This window comes from Trachymyrmex septentrionalis, unplaced genomic scaffold (genome assembly GCF_001594115.1).
Source record: "Trachymyrmex septentrionalis isolate Tsep2-gDNA-1 unplaced genomic scaffold, Tsep1.0 scaffold11, whole genome shotgun sequence".
Taxonomy (NCBI): Eukaryota; Metazoa; Arthropoda; class Insecta; order Hymenoptera; family Formicidae; genus Trachymyrmex; species Trachymyrmex septentrionalis.
The window spans coordinates 5,802,829-5,821,776 of NW_017304228.1; the positions used below are offsets into that span (position 1 = coordinate 5,802,829).

General features: G+C 31.7%; 1 protein-coding gene across 3 annotated transcripts in view; it reads left to right on the top strand.

The window, feature by feature from the left end:
• Nucleotides 1-18,948, top strand: part of LOC108749890 (pancreatic triacylglycerol lipase-like) — a 38,851-nt gene that overhangs the window by 15,199 nt on the left and 4,704 nt on the right. The window contains exons 1-6 of one of the 3 annotated variants that reach the window (XM_018488907.1): nt 12,852-13,018; nt 13,229-13,398; nt 15,385-15,539; nt 17,704-17,823; nt 18,173-18,319; nt 18,657-18,885. In XM_018488907.1, the coding sequence (XP_018344409.1) occupies nt 13,011-13,018; nt 13,229-13,398; nt 15,385-15,539; nt 17,704-17,823; nt 18,173-18,319; nt 18,657-18,885 (829 nt within the window). In that variant the 5' untranslated portion in view covers nt 12,852-13,010. Of the gene's footprint in view, nt 1-12,851; nt 13,019-13,228; nt 13,399-15,384; nt 15,540-17,703; nt 17,824-18,172; nt 18,320-18,656; nt 18,886-18,948 lie in introns of those variants that run through there. The other 2 variants (XM_018488924.1, XM_018488916.1) reach the window with 2 other exon arrangements.

Below are 18,948 nucleotides of genomic sequence, written 5' to 3' on the forward strand. Positions count from 1 at the left end.
TTAAAAAATAATTACTTTCTCAGGAATAATTCTAATCCGAGAAATTAAAATTAACTGACAAACTAAATAAGATATCTTTCAAGAACAAAAACATGCAACATTCTTTCGCTGTACTTTAAAGTCTATAACATACAGAAAAACATAAAGGAGTAAAGACTATGGAACACAATAAATTTAAGCAATAAGAATAAGCAAATTAACATTTTGCTATAGCTTATTTATATTATTACCTTACGGTCTCTACTTTCTACTTGCTCCTCGCTTATGATATCGTGATACCTAAAACGGTATCCTGCGGATCGATGAAGGTAGGGAAGTAGAGAAATAGGGAGCTAGGGATGTTATTGATGATACAAACATTCGAGTACGAGTTGGAATTTTGTAGAAGATATCAAATGAATGAGATTGTAATCTCGATCTTTCGTAATAATTTACCATCTTAAAAAATGGTAATGGAATAATTATAAAATAAATAACAATAAATAAAGGGCAAAATAAGAGTCAAACACATTTCTTTAAAAAAGTCATACAATTAAAAGAATAAATTACAAATAGAGAAAAGTAAAATTGAAAAAATATATGATAAAATAAAAACTCAGTTACAAGTTTCGGCTACCGGATTGAGCCCTCTTCAGACATTAACTTATCGAAAAAATCGCAGTACAAAATTAATTATCGCAAATGTTCGCATATTCACTATATTTACAGTTCGGGTGAGTCTTGATGTAGAACTCGACATTATTCACATACGATTGAACGGTCAAATGTGTTTCATATCTCTAAAAAAAGTTCTATTTGATAGAAAAGATAAAAAGACTTCTTACGAAAAAATAAACGCAACTAAATTAACATATCGGAATTCTAATAAGTAATAAAAATTTACCAAAAATTATGTGTAAATTATTCAAACAAGTGTGTCCATATAAGTATGAATAACTATTAGAATATATAAAGATAAGTGAAACGCAGATGTGTAAGACGGACATTGTGTGTCGATTATTATGTACGCTCGCTGATACGGATCACCATGGACTGAGAGAAGAGAGGGACTGTCAGTATTGAAAAGTCAAACCTTATTTACAATAGATATATATGCCTTATAAAGACCTTCAGTGTCAGTTTGTAAATTTAAACTGTTTTTCTGCTTTTTAATATTGAGCATCTCGGAAATTAAGCGTTTCCTATAGCAAGGCTCTTCATCTAAAATTTTAACATTATCCGATTGGAAATCATGATCATACTGCAGCCTGTGCTCCGTTATGACAGAATGGACAGAAATGTTACGTTTAATATGATTACGATGTTCTGTAATTCTGGGTTTCAATTGTCTGCTCGTCTGTCCAACGTTGCTCTTAGATGTATAGGGACAAATATCCTTTTATACTTTAATATATTTTATTAGGACTATGAAAAGATTCTGATGTCGTTTTTATTGAACCGTTTAAATTTCTCGTGTGAAAAGGAATAAATAAGCAAAAATAGATATTAAATTAATAAAACATGTGCACATTTAATGAATGATTAAGCGGAACTTTTCCGCTAAACAAAGTGCTTTTTGTTTGCAAAATTACATTTAACTAATCGAATATTGAAGAGAAATCGAATTAGAATAGAAAAAAGAAAGTTTTTTATATAAACCATAATGTCGAAGAAACGCAATATCTTGATATACTCGTAGATATACTTTGACATGTACTTCGTTTCTTTAAAGTTTTGTCAGAATAGCTCGAGCGGTTTTTGAAATTAAAAAAAAAAAGTTAAATTTTTCTTTCAACCTTGACACAACCTGTACCTTTGAAACTAAATCGGACATATGTATGATCATATGAAGTTTTTGTCTTCAATTTATATAATTTATATAATAAGAAATTACCTTTTAAAATCTTTTGAAGTATGTAATATGTATCCTATGTAAAGTCCATAATTAATTCGTTTACTTTGCATGAATTAACTCCGATGTAAAATGATAAAAATATGAGATTATTATATACCATTTCTATCAATAAACTGTGCATTTCCGACTTATTTGATAATGAAGGCTAACTCGAATAACTTATTATATAAATTATTATACAACTTCCTCAAGACAAAATAAAAACTTACAAGTAATTAAAAATCAGAACCAAGCAACGAAAGATAATATGAACAATAAATTTCTTTACTATACGACGTATTTGAACGACCAACTGAACCATTAATCCTTAAACGCTTTTTCGGTATGGCTTCACCCTTGACTTTTTTCCAATACTTTTTAAATGCTTCTCCCATTGTTTATTGAATTTTTTAGTAACGAAAATACATACATTTGCTTGATACTGTTATAATGTTCCTTAATATTTGGCGTCTCGGTTAAAAAGAAATGTTTACAATAGTACGAAAGTTTCATTTTTATGAAAGTTATAAGCAATCGAATTTGGTTGGGCCACTCCCACATGTTATGTTCTTGTATTGTATGATTTAAAGATGCCCAAATTATCGAGCCAAATTTCGAACCGCGAGCATTTCGACAAGCATTTGTTACACGGCTCAGCAAAAGAAAAAATATTTCACTGAAATGCTGAAATGCTGAAAACAATATCATTATTTGTACAATTTATATACTTTTTGTTTGTAACTATAAGAGTTTATCTTGTTTCATGATTATATAATCATTTTTATTTTATGATACTTTTGGATCCTTTTGTTTGGAATTTTTTTTCTTGGATCAAGCAATCATTTAATTGTAAGTGTAATTACAAATAAAGAAAAATAACCATTGGTTAAATAATTAGTTACACCCACATATACGTATATCGTTACATAAATAATCTTTAAACGTTTAAATGTTATTTTAAATTCGACATCTTTCCTTTTCTTTCTCTCCTATCATCTATGCTTATCTGCGACGATAAACACAACTTCGTTATATCAACGGAAGACGAGAAAATAATCATGTGAGTGTAATAAAATGATTTCTGTATTCCGGGTTGAACGACTCGTTTGCCGGTAAAACGACTCGTCAGGACTTCGCGTAATCTTAAATTAATTGTACTGCAAGAACGTTATCATTAGCCATGTTACCTTGGCTGTTAAAGCACGTAAGTATAGAGTCCGCGGGGAGTCCGAAGCCTGTCGACAACAGTGAACGCCGAATCACCGAGGTGTTGCGAGATTAGATTTCGCGGTGCGACACGAGAAAAGCTACTTGTCGTGGCAATTAAGTGGCGAGTCGCGAGTCGTAAGAGGACGAAGAAAAGAAGGAAAGAACGGCTGGACTTATCAAAATGACGACAAACGCGCGATATGTACTTCCGTACTCGCGTTTCACGCGAAAACGTCCCTTTTCAATTTAGCGATGATAAATGAATGCCGTTCGGAAAAATCGCACGCGTCGTGGAGAAATTCACGGGCGTGTAAGGAGCGTAATTTCGTAAAAACAAATCGCCGCGCCGGCCGGCGCGAACGAGCGTCTTCCTTTCTTTAAGCTTTAAGCGCGGACACGCAAAGCTGTGGTTTTCGATGTGTACAGACATCAATTATGTGACTCTCGTAATATCTCATTATACCGTATACGCTGCAAGAAGATCTGTAACCGTGCGGTGCAAAATAATTAGATATCCGATTTTAGAGGTGACATTACACTGAGAGAAAAATTTTTGGTATTTCTAACTATAACTACATATTACACTGTAATTATCATTATTACTGCTATAATGTTGGTAATAACCGACTGTTATAAAGTTAGTAAAATTTCGATAAAAATGGTTGCAATTATTTAATTTGACTATAATTTATAGTCATTTTTTGGGCCAGCCATATTATATAATTATTCCAGAAAACGATATATTTATGGTAATTTTATTGATATTGTAACATGTTATTTTCATTATTATTATTATTATTATTATTATTATTATTATCATTATTATTAGTAACTAACCATATTATATATCAAAAAATAAGTTGTAGCAATTAGAATTATTTCTACGGTCATAATAACTATAATTATAATTATTTTTTGGATTGCCAACTACATATATTTGTTGATAGAACATAATATACTTATTACCGCTAACATTACGGCAGTAATAATCACAATTGTAGTACACACGTAATTGTAGTTACAAATATCAAAAACTTTTCTCTCGGTGTATCATTACGTCTCGTGGATTTCTTGCGCGATTCGCAGCTGTCGAAACGCGTAATGCTCGTATATACCGATGTTCCCATCAGCCAGCTAACTTCCTCGATTTCATCGGATCTCATCCGGCTTCTTTTTAATCGCATGAAACCTGTATTACACACACCGCACGATTGCAGGCCTCCTCCGCGGGCGGAAGAAGGGAAGGAAGATCCCTCGTACGCGCCAATCGCTGAAAACGAGCACTTTGTACGCTAAATTACGTGATACCTCTGATTACATCGGGCGCGAACAGAAACGAGGCGGTGGAAATTGTTTTTAAATTATCGTCGTGACGACGATTTGCGAGCCTCGGCGAACGTGCCGAGCCCGAGATGATATGAGACGGTGAAATTTATGCCGGGATCCGTACGAATTTACGGCCGCACGCGTGTTGCGTAACGCACGAGAGAAGAACGTATAAAAACACGAGCGACTATGAAGAAACGAGAGAGAGAGAGAGAGGGGGGGGAGGGGAGGGGGAGGGGAGAAGGACAGAGAAAGGTGCGATTACGTAGCGAGTAAGCAAAAGATCGGAAGAAGAATTTCTCCTGTCTCGTCTCTTGGAGATTGGATTAGGTCATGACGATGATGCTGACACTCTTCTGCCGCGTTCTCTCATTTTCTTTGTGCGATTCGTCGACTTGACTTTCGTCCCGGTTTCAAAACGCGTCCTTCATTAAAACGTGACTTCATCGAGACATTCCGCTCTTCTAGAATCCGTCAAGCGAATTGTCAATTAAAATAAATGTCCTAGTAATTGAATATGCTCAGTGATTAAAAAATTTATAATATACATATTTATAATCGTTGAGATATTTGTCAATAATAACAAGTATATTAAAATGTTAAATAAATATAATTTTGATCGCAAGTGTTATACGTTGCGATAAAAATTATTTATTTCAAGTTTCGTAGTTATATTTTCATTCATCTCCTTACTATCTTAATAAAGACAGTCTATATTTTCAAATTTTTTAAAATTTAAATCGTATATACCATATTTATACCTAAATGTGTAGTGCGCTTTTTTATTTTTGTAAGAAATTAAAAATTAAAATTAAAAAATTTATTTTATTAGAAGTAACTGATACAATCGATACGATGTATACCTTCTTGTATATTAGTCATTGAGATTTACCTGCGAACTTTTGGATATAAAAAATAACACGGAACAATATTACACTATCCTTTCTCGATATATTAAAATACTTAATTAATGAATTATCAATTTATTTAACACAAAATTATACTTTAATTACTGTATATTAAGAAACATGTTTCTTGCACAATTTTTTATTTAGTACAATATTAATCCTCCAGAATTTCGACATTTCTTACATTCAAAATAATATTAGAAGAAGATATTACATTTCATTAATTTTTTCGAAATCATCTAAGATTTCTCAATACGAACTTATGGTCGGTATTTATAGTCAATTATTTTTATATTTAAATTATCCATCTCAAGTACAGATTAAGGCATCGTAAACCAATCAATCATAGAGCCGTTTAGCATCTTAAGATGCTACTTAAAAAATAAAAACGGACTATGAATAGTGGTCTATGTTAATACTATACCTTGTGAAAATAGCAAGTGAGATGTAATAACACCTATAATCGAAATTTTATTGTACAAACATTGTGAAACAGTTCAACCTATCAGATTCAAGATTTCGCACGTCGGATATGTTTTGTAACACAATACGCGAATCGATGGTTCGAATATGGCATGCAAATATATCATGTGTCGTAAAAATGCTCTTGGCGATCGCGAGAAAGCAAGAGGACAGATACGAACCAAAGAATGTGGAGGAGAGGAATGAAGAACATGCTAGTATACGCTTCCTGTACAATCAGTCACGGCATCACGTTGCTCGCGTAAGAAAGGAAAACTACGGAGATATACCGGAAAATGCACTACGAGAAAAGATAAGAAGGAAGGATAGAATCAAACCGGAGTTTCGCGAAAGATTTTCGTTTGTGTCACGAGAAAACGTGACGATTATCAAGCGTCGTTGTTCACATTAGCTGTAAGCAAGGAAGAAGATAACATTTCTTCGGTATAGAATTTCTGTCATGTGTATTTTTACGCAAGCGTCTGTTGAAAATCTCTCTCCAAGGGAAATTTAACGTAAAATAATTGCATAATCACAGTCGCGGGAATAACATAAAAGCTTGCCAGAATGGGAAAAGAGAGAACAGAAATGAATGGAGTCAGGAACGTGTAAAAGGCTCAAATGTATAAAGTTTGTTATATACTAGAAATAAAAAATTACTAATTGGAAATTAGAATCCATCCAATCAGAACGGATTAAAATTAAATGTTACAGTTGAATTCAAATCTTCAGTTTACAATCCGCAATCTTCAATGTGCAGTCTGATATGGGCTTAAAAGGATGCATAACAGAAAACGTATTTGAGTTAATACAATCCTTGTCAAAATATTTGTGCTAAATTTTTAACACACCCGACTGTTAATTTAACATAGTGATTGTATTACTTAAGTATTTTGTGTTAATTAAATTGATGTTTAATATTTCTTATAATTAAAACAACATAATTTATGAATAAACGAACAAACATAACAATAATGTGATTTAAAATCACAAATTCAAACATACACAGTAAAAAATATTTTGTACTTATATCAGAAACGGTCCAGTCAAGTCTTTGTTAAAATTTTGTATTGAATTTTTAACGTATATGAGTTAATTTAATATAATATAATTATATTATTTGAATATTTTGTGTTAAATTGATATTCAACGTTTAAATAGAAATATAAACGTTTCCTACAATTAGTATAAAAATAACACAATTTATAAGTAAGTAAATCAAAGTAAGTAAATAAAAACAGCGTGTTTTAAAATTCTAGAACGAATAAATAAAATATGTGTTAATTTAATACATCATAAATATTTATTTTATTGAAGAAAATATTTTCACAGTGAGCTTACAAATTATATCAGTGTTATCATTTTTCGTGTTAATTTCTTTACCTAATATTTGTGTTACTTTCTAACATATTTATCTTGTGTTAAATTAATGCAAAAATTTAAGTAGACCGTTTGAATTATGTAAAATATTTTTGAGACAAAATTTTCTACTGTATGATCTGATACGGGCTTTACGGATGAGGGCGTATGGGAGAAAGAAAGAAAGAGTAGAAGAGAGAGCGCACAAAGGTATACAGGAAGTGGTACAGCATTGCCGCAGGGAAGGACGCCGAATCTGGGCCACAATTACAGGAGGCCGACGTTGCGCCTCTCCTTTCCTCCAGTAGCGACTGGCGCCGCGGTTACATATGCGCTCTCCCGCTTTCGAAATAATAATTATTTAATACCCGAAGCAAACGGTGAAATGCGGGACTCGACTGAAAGAAGGAAAGAAGAAATGAGAAAGAAAAAGAAAGAGGGAGACCGGTTTCCTTTCGGCTTCGTGACAGCTTCCGAGAGCCGGTAGCACTGCGATGGCAAGAGCAATAAAAGGCACAAAAACAATACCTGTAATTTTCGAACGAAGCAAAAACTCGATCTCGATTGAAGCCTATCATGACCGTTGTGGACCGTTATCTCGGTACCATACATTGAAAAAAATAATTGTACCAATAAAAAGTACAAACAAAACGAATTCTAATCATACTGATCAGAATTCTGGTTATCGTAATTGAATTTCTGATTATTACGACTAGATTGTTTGATAGATCTGTAAATGTTTGATTTGTATCCTTCTAGTTGAATCTATAAAAATTTCAATTAACTATTCGATGTCATTCTTAGTGTGTCATACTCGAGATCTTTTTACTTTTGCTACAACTTTTTTATTAATAAAGACACGTATGTTTGCTTGTTATCGTAATATTTCTTGATGTCTAATGATTAATTGAAAAAAATTATTAAATGTTCATTTTTATGCAATATTATTTACAATATATTTTTCACAATATCCAGTTATATATAATGACAGATCGATATAAAAGCATTAAAGCGTGCAATATTGCTGCAACTTTTGTACTATTGGGATTAATGCAACAAGACTTTTTTCAGAGTACACAGAAAGAACGGTTTCGCTAAAGTTTAAAAATTTAGCTAGATACAGATTTGACAATAATTTTATTAAGTAAAATAATTATACGTATATAGAACGCTCAACTAGTTGCTAAAATCTCAAAACTTTTTGTAGCATTGCTCGTCATGTTTGAATTTATTATACATAATCATGTTGATGAAACCAACAAAATTAGTTTCAGATCTACTTAAATTTTTAAATAAAACCCTTAAAAATTATTCTTTTCGTGTAGGGTAAGATTGTCGACTTCCGAAATCGTATTAACTTGCCTAAAAATTCAATTATTGTACTTACACTCTTACTCATGAATTATTCAAAAATTACATGGTACTCGTGCAACACTGCTGTGTTACACTACTAAATGACACGAAGCTCAATATAGAAGTTGTTATTCATATAAATAAGAAAAACATAAGTGTTGCTATTTTTTAACTTATCATATTTCATATAGCAGAATTGCAGAAAATGCAAGTTAAATAGCCTATGTTTTGATACATTATCGTGATTGAAATGCTATTAGAATAAGATTAATAAGATTATAAAGTTCCTTTTTACATTCTTTATAGATTAAATAAATAAAGTTTTGCAAAAAGCTGTAGTTTCCTAAATTGCACCACAATCTAATCTCGATTTTAAATCGCATGTTGCTTTATATTACTTATAATAATTTCTTACATTTTTATTCCTTTTTATATATATATAAAAATATATATGTATTTAAACCTGCAAAGTATTTTGTTTCACATAGAAACTCCTTGAATTATCTTTTAAAATATTACTATTTGTTCCAGAAATTATGAAAAATATTCTTAAACCTTTAACAGCATATTAAAATACAATCTTTCTTTTGGAATTAAACAATTTTTTTGAAACGTTTTTTGAAACATTTAAAACGTTATAATGCAAAAAATAATAAAAATATTCAAGGAAGAGAAGAGAGACTATATATTTGCTATAAAAAAACTTAAGATAATATTTTTTACAACTTCTGAGTTCTAAGCCTTTATCTAAAAAATAATGCAATTTCAGCAACCTTACTCTGTATATTAAAGCATATCGTAAAAAACGCAAGCAATTAATAAAACAACGACCGGATAAAAGGATATTAACATACGACTTTCAAGATACTGCGATTATCGTGTCAATGTCATTCTATGCCAATCAGACATGAATAACCGAGAATAATCGCAATGAACATTTACATATACCGCCTCTAGGAATATTTCCTTCTGCGGAAATAGAGGGAAAGTGGCGATACAAAGGCAAAAAAAAAACCAACTGCCATATTGTGAGCAGTTGACCGAACAGTTCATGCATACAGCTCGACAACGGTATACACGTATGTGTATTGTGTATACGCCTCAGAATTGCCACAATCATGATAGAGGCGGATAATAAAGCGCTCCAAGGCAAAACACTGTTTATAATGTATTCGTTATGCGTGACTCATTGAAACGACGTATCGACGCGATCGGAAGACAAGCCTCCAGGCCTCAATATGTAGCTGCTCGTTTGAGGAATGCAGAAAATAGCGCGCGACATTCCGCGCGGCGCTGCCCATATTCGTTCGGCAACAGGTTTCGAATTATTCTTGCTCCATTCCGTCCCTTCCAATGCATACCTCCACCCCGATCGCTGAAACTATAATTAATTCAAGAATAATTTACTTTGAACGATAATCAGAAACTCCATTGCATTCTTATAGCGTTTTCTCTTGGGATATACTGGGTGCAGCCCTCGCACCAGTTGCGTGTAAGAGCTACACTCAGCTACACTACACCAAAATGGTGCACACCATGGTGTAGTACACTACATCATTAGTGTGCTAAAACTCTATTCCCACTTGATTTCCATTTTCACATTTTAAATGTCACACTGGCTCTACACCGTCCCTTTGAGACGGTGCAACAAAATCCCACTTCGTGCATAAAATTTATGCTACACCGTAGCCACGGAACACCGTCTGAGTGTTGCACTAGCGGGTGATAGTGCAGCCAAGAGAAAACGCTATTAATTTCACGACGTATTTCAGCGATGTTACGAAGAGGCAGAAAAAGATGTTATCGGATTTCAATTCCGTTTTATCTTTGCGCAGAAAAATTGATTGCTCCGAGAACTTCGAAAGCGAAGAGTGAAAATTAAAAAATTTGTGGCTTTATTAAAAGGAAAAACTGTTTGTAATTATAAATAAAATAATTGTGGTCAAGAATTTTTATAATTGTTGCTATATTAATATAATGTTAATAATAGTATGACCTTATGTTTTTGTAATTATACTAATTATAAAAAATTATACTATAAATCATGATAATTTCAAATTAATATTGATGTAGTAGAAAATATCAAGATATGGTAAATAAAATTAATACTATTTTTGTACATTTATATTAAAAGCATTTTTTTGTATTTATGTTAGAAACGATCTACTCAAGTCCTTGTCAAAAATTTATATTTTTATGATTATGTTATTTGAATGTTTTAAATCAGTGTTCGACATTTCTTAATATCAAAATAACACAATTCATAAATGAATGAACAAGTAACATAAAAATAATGCATTTTAAGACATAAATTCTAAAATAAGCAAATAAAAATACGTATTGATTTAATATATTATAAATTTTATGGAAAAAAATATGCAAATTATATCAATACACTTTTTGTATTATTTTTTATATAATATTTGTGTTACTTTCTAACAAAAATTTGAATGGATTATTTGGAACATGTGAAATGTGTTAATTTTAATGCACAAAAATTGTCCAACTGTAAATACAATTGCAATTATAATGAATATGAATATTTCCTTAATATTTTATTTGTTTACATGTTGCTATTACTTCCATGATAATCAATCGTTTTTTTACGTATCCACATATTTTTTTCTCATTGTCAACGTTGGACAATGAGAAGAAATATCAAGAAATACGGTAATGTAATATTTCAGTGCTAAGAGGCGCCGATATATGTGTAACATTCGTATTTTCCATTAAACTAGAAACTGTTTCGGTTCTTTTATAATAAAGACATTTTGTTCGCCACTCTCTACCGCGTTTCCGCCAGTAAATAATCTCTCGTGCCACTTCGTTGATCTCGACCAATCCCAAACGACTTGATGCGATCTGTTTACCGGATAGTATATTTAAAGTAACAATCTATTAATGTCGATCGTTGAATATGCATTTTCCGCTGTGAATAACCGGAATAGCTTAGCCGGTGAAAGCGTGCATCAATGGTAACTTAACCTGATAATGCTCACGAGGAGTTACTGCTAGCCGTTATATATCCCTGAAGTCGTGAACCTTCGATCTCTACGTAAGTGCAATATACGCGCATGACATAATCTTAGATTCAATGAGATACGATACTCGCGTAAGTGTCATTGCATAATCATCCTCGTTGCATAAGCTAATGAAGGCTGCAAGTAGAACAATCGTTCCATCAATATTCGAGCTCGATTCCGATGGCAAAGAATTTCTCGAAAAACTTGCAAATTCGCTCATTGATGAATGCAATTAGCAACGCGATTATTATTCAACGAATATATATGATTAACGATCTTTTCTTTATTACAAAATAGAAAATTGACGGCGTCTAAGAACTCGTAACGAACACAGATAGGCCGAGTTATATCATCGAAATGTCCAATACGTTTTAACTGAGGTTTGTCTTCCTCTTCCTCATTCTATTGTCGTGGCCGCCAACATGTCATTACAAATCACACGCAGTACGAATATCGTAGAGCAAGTAATGGTATACGCATATACATCGCGTGATTATGACAACGTCAATTCGAACAGACAAAGACCCGGATAAATAAATGTTACTGATGTCGACTTATCCCGATAAAAAATGTTTCATGCATGAATGTACAAACATATATAAAATTATATATAAATATTCATAAATATATATAGTTATATATGAAATACGTCCATCCTTCTTTTTTTCAAAAATTACTCGTTAGTGTATGAAAAATAAAACTAATAATAATAAAAACACATTAAAAACAATTTAAAGGATAATTTTTACACTATTTTAGAAGAAAGTTTAGAGAAATGTAAAAAAAATTGCTGATATACAACTGTATGTAAAATTATACATAATTATATATGAGCAAATTTGTTTATATTTCTCTAAATGTGATTTTCTTTTTAAAACAAACAATGCGATAATTGTCCCTTTAATTATTTTTTATATTTTCCCATTATTATTATTTTTATTTTTATTACACTAAAAAGTAAGTTTACGAAAGAGAAAAAAATGTATGAACATATTTCGTACATAATTAGATATGTTTATGAATATTTGTACATATTTCTGTATATTTATATATATTCATGCATGACAATTTTTCTATCAATTTTTCTATCCTTAGCTTTAAACGTTAATGTCAAACGTATCTCTAAAGTTCTTAAGGTGATCATTTAGAAATGAATTAAAAAATCCTTCCACTTCTTTTTCAAGCATGAGGTAACAATTGGTTGAACATCGAGGTAAGTTTCAAAGGTGATCTGAACATAAATGTGTGCGGTCAGCCTTATCAAATATCTTTCTCCTAACGATTGGAAGTTTTATTATCTCCCAAGAGTTCGAAGGCTCTTCAACTCCCACCAACATTATTCTTAGCGCTTTTAGATTCAGTGATCATCCTTTCAAACATTTAGTAGTGATTTAATCCTCGTGCAACACGCAATATTTGCCCAATACAAGTTCGACAAACAGTCGTAGTGTTCGTTCAACAGTTTTGCATGCATTCGTATTCCAGTGCGCTCGCAACATGTTTCCGTAATTAATCTTCGATATATAATATTTTTTTATTTACTATCAAAACAACCCTTTTGTCTGGAGAAAGGTTACATTAATTTTAATTGGAGATTGAGTATTAAAAAATGAATAGAAAACCCACCATCGTGATTCAAACATTAGTACGCGACATTAGCAAATTAGCGACACTGTGCAAATTGTTATCGATCGCGTCGGTTCTTCTTTTTATAGGATGAGGATGAGGAGCGGCATGAACGGACGAGGAGTCGGCGACAATGGCGAAGGAACTTTGATCCTGCTCCTCGTCGCATTGACTCCTGTTATCTGCTCCGCCGGAATCCTGGACCCTTGGCAGTGGGCGCGCAGCGATCGAATCGAAGTCAACATACCTTGGCTGCCTTGTAACTATCATACAAATTAGATAAAAAAATTTGATCGCAGTAATGTTAGGAGTACATTTTATTCTTCTTTACAATGTCCAAGACATGTAGAGAAAAGGCCCCTATTATGAGATACCGAATTCATTTTGGGTAAATGCTAGAAGTCTATGGAACAGAATTTAAAAAAAATAATAGGTCATTTTGAAGGGAATTTAATAAGCTTTAAAATAATGTTATATAAAATTTAATTCAAATTCCATTTTTTTTTTAATTAAAGAAATGTAAAAAATGAGTAAATCGCAGTCAAAAAATTGTGCTCCTAATATGAGATGCCTCGAGAAATCAATAATAAAACACAAAGTATATCAGTATTGTAACTATAAAAAACTTTATTTAATGTTTCTTAAATACAAAAACGAACATAACCAAGGTGCGCGAAAATGAGTATGCGATACATTATACCCAGAATTCGTCTTCTGATAATTGAAATCAAGCATCCCAGAAATAGGCACTCGACGTTCATTCCGGTTGTCCTTTTTATTATTGTACAATAACATTTATACTTTAGCAACAATTTTCACTATGACAGCTATTCACTATGGAAGCATGGATTATTTTATATTAGAAATATCCTGGGTATCTCATATTACGATTTCCACGCTTTATGGTTTTACGATCATCAAATCTAACTTCTATAATTAAGCAATTCAACATATCCCGTATTTCTATTAGTATGACGTTACTCTGCCACTACATGAAGAATTTATTGCCAAATATTTATTTATTGAATAATAAATAATGTTTAAAGGTTTATCTCAATGATACTTCAAGACATCCTAATTCTAAAATCTTTTTTACAATCACTACAGGCATGATCTAATAATGAATTTTCTACTAAATAGTTTTCAATCCAAGAGCAATAAATTCATGGTGGAACCAACAGATAGTGTCTGTTAATTTAGCAGAACACCTATCTCATAATAGGGGGCTTTTCTCTATACACTGCCGTCAAAAGTTTGACACCATTAATCAAAAATGTCTACTATATGAATAATATGTAGACTAATATAATTGATATATAATTAATATGATATAATGTATAATTTAATATATTTTTATTATATAATATATATCATGACATATAATATATTCCTATATTTTATAATATAATTATGTTAAAATAATTATATAATATAATTACATAATATAATTACATATAATATAATATTTAATTTTTGTGTATTTTATTCAATATTATTTTATAATAAAATAAACAATAATGTAAAATGTTTGAAAATTTTACAAAACACGTTTTTACCAATTTTTTTACAATAAAAGCACTAAATATTAGATTCTTTTTTTTTTAAGTAGCCACCCTAACAATTAAAATCATATTATTTATTAATCTAAATAATCTCCATAAAACATAATGTTATATGAATGTATTACTAGAATGTTATATGAATATTAAAAAGGTAAACAATATTTATACATTTTAGGAATATTGTGTGCTTATTGCACACACACACACACACACACACACATTTAGATTTAGCTACAAATTTTTTTCCCTGACAGAAGACTTTTTCATTCATCTTTTAAAATCAACAGCTGTGTGAAATAGTTTAATTTTAGAAAAAAGACTACTGCAGTAGTATAGTTTTTTAAAATTGAATAATGCTATGTTAATCACAACTGTGCACTAATGCCTATTTACTTCAAATTAAGAAAAAAAATTAAATAAGGCACGTAACAGAATTTTTAAGTAATGTTTCACTGAAATATTCTTAAATTTTATATATGATTTCGAACTTTTGACCGGCAGTGCAATACATGAAATATATGTATATTAAAATTTGTTATTTTTTACACATGCATCTCTTGTGGGCTGCCAGCAGTGAAGTTTTTCTTTTTGTAGAGTAGATACATATTATTTATAAATATAGAATTAAATTTAGTTAAAACAAACAAAATTAACGTAATCACTGAAGAAACAATTTTTTCCAGTCGAAAACGAGACACGCTGCTACGACGAGTTAGGCTGCTTAAACATCACCAGGAGCTGGTATCACCTCATTCATCGACCTCTCAACGTTTTCCCGTTACCGCGAGAAGTCATTAATACCAGATTCATCCTCTACACGAATCAGAATCCTCTGGACGTAAGTAAAGACTAATGTTTCGATACACAGCAATAAATTAAAAACAAGACCGCTACATAATCAATCGAATAGATAAAGAAAGAAAAGTAAATAAAGGCTAAATGCAGTCAAAATTCGATCTTGATGCCTATAATAATATTTATATGTAAATTTTAAATACATCTTCCAGTTATACAGAGTGATTTATTTTCATCTTCACAGGTAAATATTTCAAAAATAATATTATCATTATACGTCTCTCTATATACTGCACAACTTTTATTTCAAACGTTTTTTGATAAAATTGTATATTTTCAAAATATTTGCTTGTTAAGATTAAAATGAATTACCCTGTATAAACTGCACTAATTACTATCCGATTTAAAACGTAATCATAAACTGAAACTGAAAGAATAATATCATAAATTAAATTGATTGCCCATTTAATTACGACGTTAATAAACATCTTAAAACACACAAAGGACTTATTATAAAAAATATTACCCACTAGGGTTTGAACCTGGAATAGAAAATCCTAACTATCCCCACACTATTAGAAATTAAAGGAGCAATGGCAATACAATCCCTTGAGTTAAATAACACTGTGTTATTTTTAATTTTAATATGTGTCAAAATATAAATTAATCCATTTCTGTGGTTAGTTTTAAAAAATTCAACATGAACAAAAACGTAAGTGAACCGTTTCCAACACAAATTCACAACGATTTTTACTGTATAGAACGCCTTGAAGATCTAAGCTACATAGATCTGAGGTGAGCATCTTTTACGGATAAAAATCGCATGGGCGTTTCGAAAGTACATTTTGGCTATTAACGCGAAAGTGAAACCTGGGTGAAATAAATCAAAATTCTCCGACAACCGGAATTTCGTAACTAGTAAATTTGATGTGATGTAAACGCTTTCGCATATAACCGTGTATATTAAGAATTTGTATTGAAAGAGGCCGTCGGAGTTTGTCTTGCGACAAGAATAACCGAATGAGAATATCCTCCATCCTCTTGCCTCTTATCACGTATAGGATCAGCCGTCGATATTGAATCCAATGGATATCTTAATTGACTCCATTAATTAAACGAAACTACACGTATCAATGTGCGGGCAGCGGTGCAACGCGCACTATTCTTACGTGCGCGAAGATAAGATCTCTGATTTATGAATTAATGGATATCCAAGGAGGAAGAGAGCCGCAAGTCTGTGCGAAGTATCGAGCGTGATATATCAGCAGCATAACACGCGCGGTGAAATCACATACCTCTACCATAACTGCACACGCAAACGTATATCATTCACTTCGCATAAAACCGCTGAATCGTGAAATTAAAATAAATACTTTTGCATATACGCTTTACGATTGGCGGAATTGGCGAATATTGGATTGAAACGAAAAGTTCATAGTTATATATCGAACTTTAATACTCAACTAGCTGTAATTTCATTAAAAATGACCAAAATTTAAATTAAAAGAAAAAGTTTTGAAGCTTTCAAATCAATACTTTTGAAAGGTCACTATGTTTTTTGAATTCCAGTGAGTTTGATAATTTTTACACGTAGAAAATTTACAAGCTCGACCAAAATAAGAAATTTTCTTCTCTATAGACCTGTTATATGCCTAGAAAAATTTGAGAAAAATTTCGACTTTTTAATGTAAAATCTTAAAGTTTTCGTTACGAAATTGTTTTTTTTTTTTTAATATTTCTAAAATTTTTTGTTACTGAGTTCGCAAATTAAATAAAAGAAGCATTTTGACTTTAATCGTCCTTACAACTCCGTTTAAATTGCAGTCGTGGCACTGCAATTTAAAAAACAGATTCTTAAAGCTGAAACTTGCACTTTGCTTTTGAATAATTGTCAATTTAAAAAAAAAAAACATAGACATAATACAAATGAAGTAGTTACGTACTTTTGTTCCAACTCAATGCAAATCCATGATATCTCGTAACATTTTCTTTTGCTAATAATTTTTTCCTTGGAAACAAATACGCGCGTCTGTATATGAATTCTTGCAATTAGCATGCATTTGTCCTTCTCAATAATAATAATAATGTATATGCGTCACGCATTTGAGATTTAAAATTGACATAAATGATTTTGAAACGGACTCTTCGAATAATTGACTCTCTTACAGATGTGTACACTTAATAATGTCCAGTCATTTTTCCCTCAGGGTCAAATATTAAAAGTGGCCAAGAATAAATCCATCGAAAACTCAAACTTCAATCCTAAGCGGCAAACCAAATTCATTATACATGGCTTTATAGACACTCCACTCAGCAACTGGGTCAAGGTGAGGCTTTATCCTTTTATTATTCCTATACAGATACTCGTTTATCGTCCTAGATTTTTAAAGAAATCTTTGCATTATGTATTCGCAATCAAACTGTCATACTCATAATACCAATTGCATGTATGTACCAAAGACTAGCCTACATCGTGCATCTCCATCGCCCGACCATCGTCGTCTATTGCGAGCTAGACGTATTGGTAAAGAAATGTACTTTTCTGTTACATTTTGCGTCCGTGTTTCAAATAGATATACGCGAGCTAGTGACACAGTTGCATTTGATGACAGACGCAGTTCTTAAATAACACGCGAAAATTACCACCAATTATTTACCCACAAAATATACTCGTAGGAAATGAGGAGTGAGCTGTTGGTGTACGGTGATTACAATGTTATCGTGGTCGACTGGGCTGGTGGGAGTCTACCTTTGTACACCCAAGCGACAGCGAACACGAGACTGGTTGGACTCGAAATAGCTCATCTCATCAAGCACTTACAAGTAAGAGATTTTCCAAGATTATTCCCATTAAACTTTTACTACTCACGTGTGGGGTGTCCAAGTCACTCTAGATTTTTAAATTCGCTAAATATATAAGTACGTCATTTATACACGTTATTATAATCCGATCCACTTAATGCTACAAATGTTGCGAAATATTTAATTGATTAATCAGAAAAAAGAATTTTATTAATTGACTAATAAAAAAATCTCTAAAGCATTCGTAGCATCAAGTATGACATCGTTTTATATTTTTATGTTATATATGTTTTTAATTGTATGATTGTAGCAAAATACTGTACTTATATATTCATTCTTATTTCTGATAAAATTTCAGACGAACTACGGCCTAGATCCGAACGACATACATTTAATCGGGCACAGCCTCGGTGCCCATACGGCCGGTTATGCGGGCGAGAAATTGGGTGGCAATATTGGACGTATTACCGGGTTGGATCCTGCGGAGCCATATTTCCAAGGAATGCCGAGCCATCTTCGCCTAGATTACACGGACGCCCGACTGGTAGACGTAATTCACACCGATGGAAAGAGCATATTTTTCTTAGGTAAACGCGCAATAGACACTGCCGTTTCGAATAGATTTCTTATTGAGTTCGATCGTGCATATA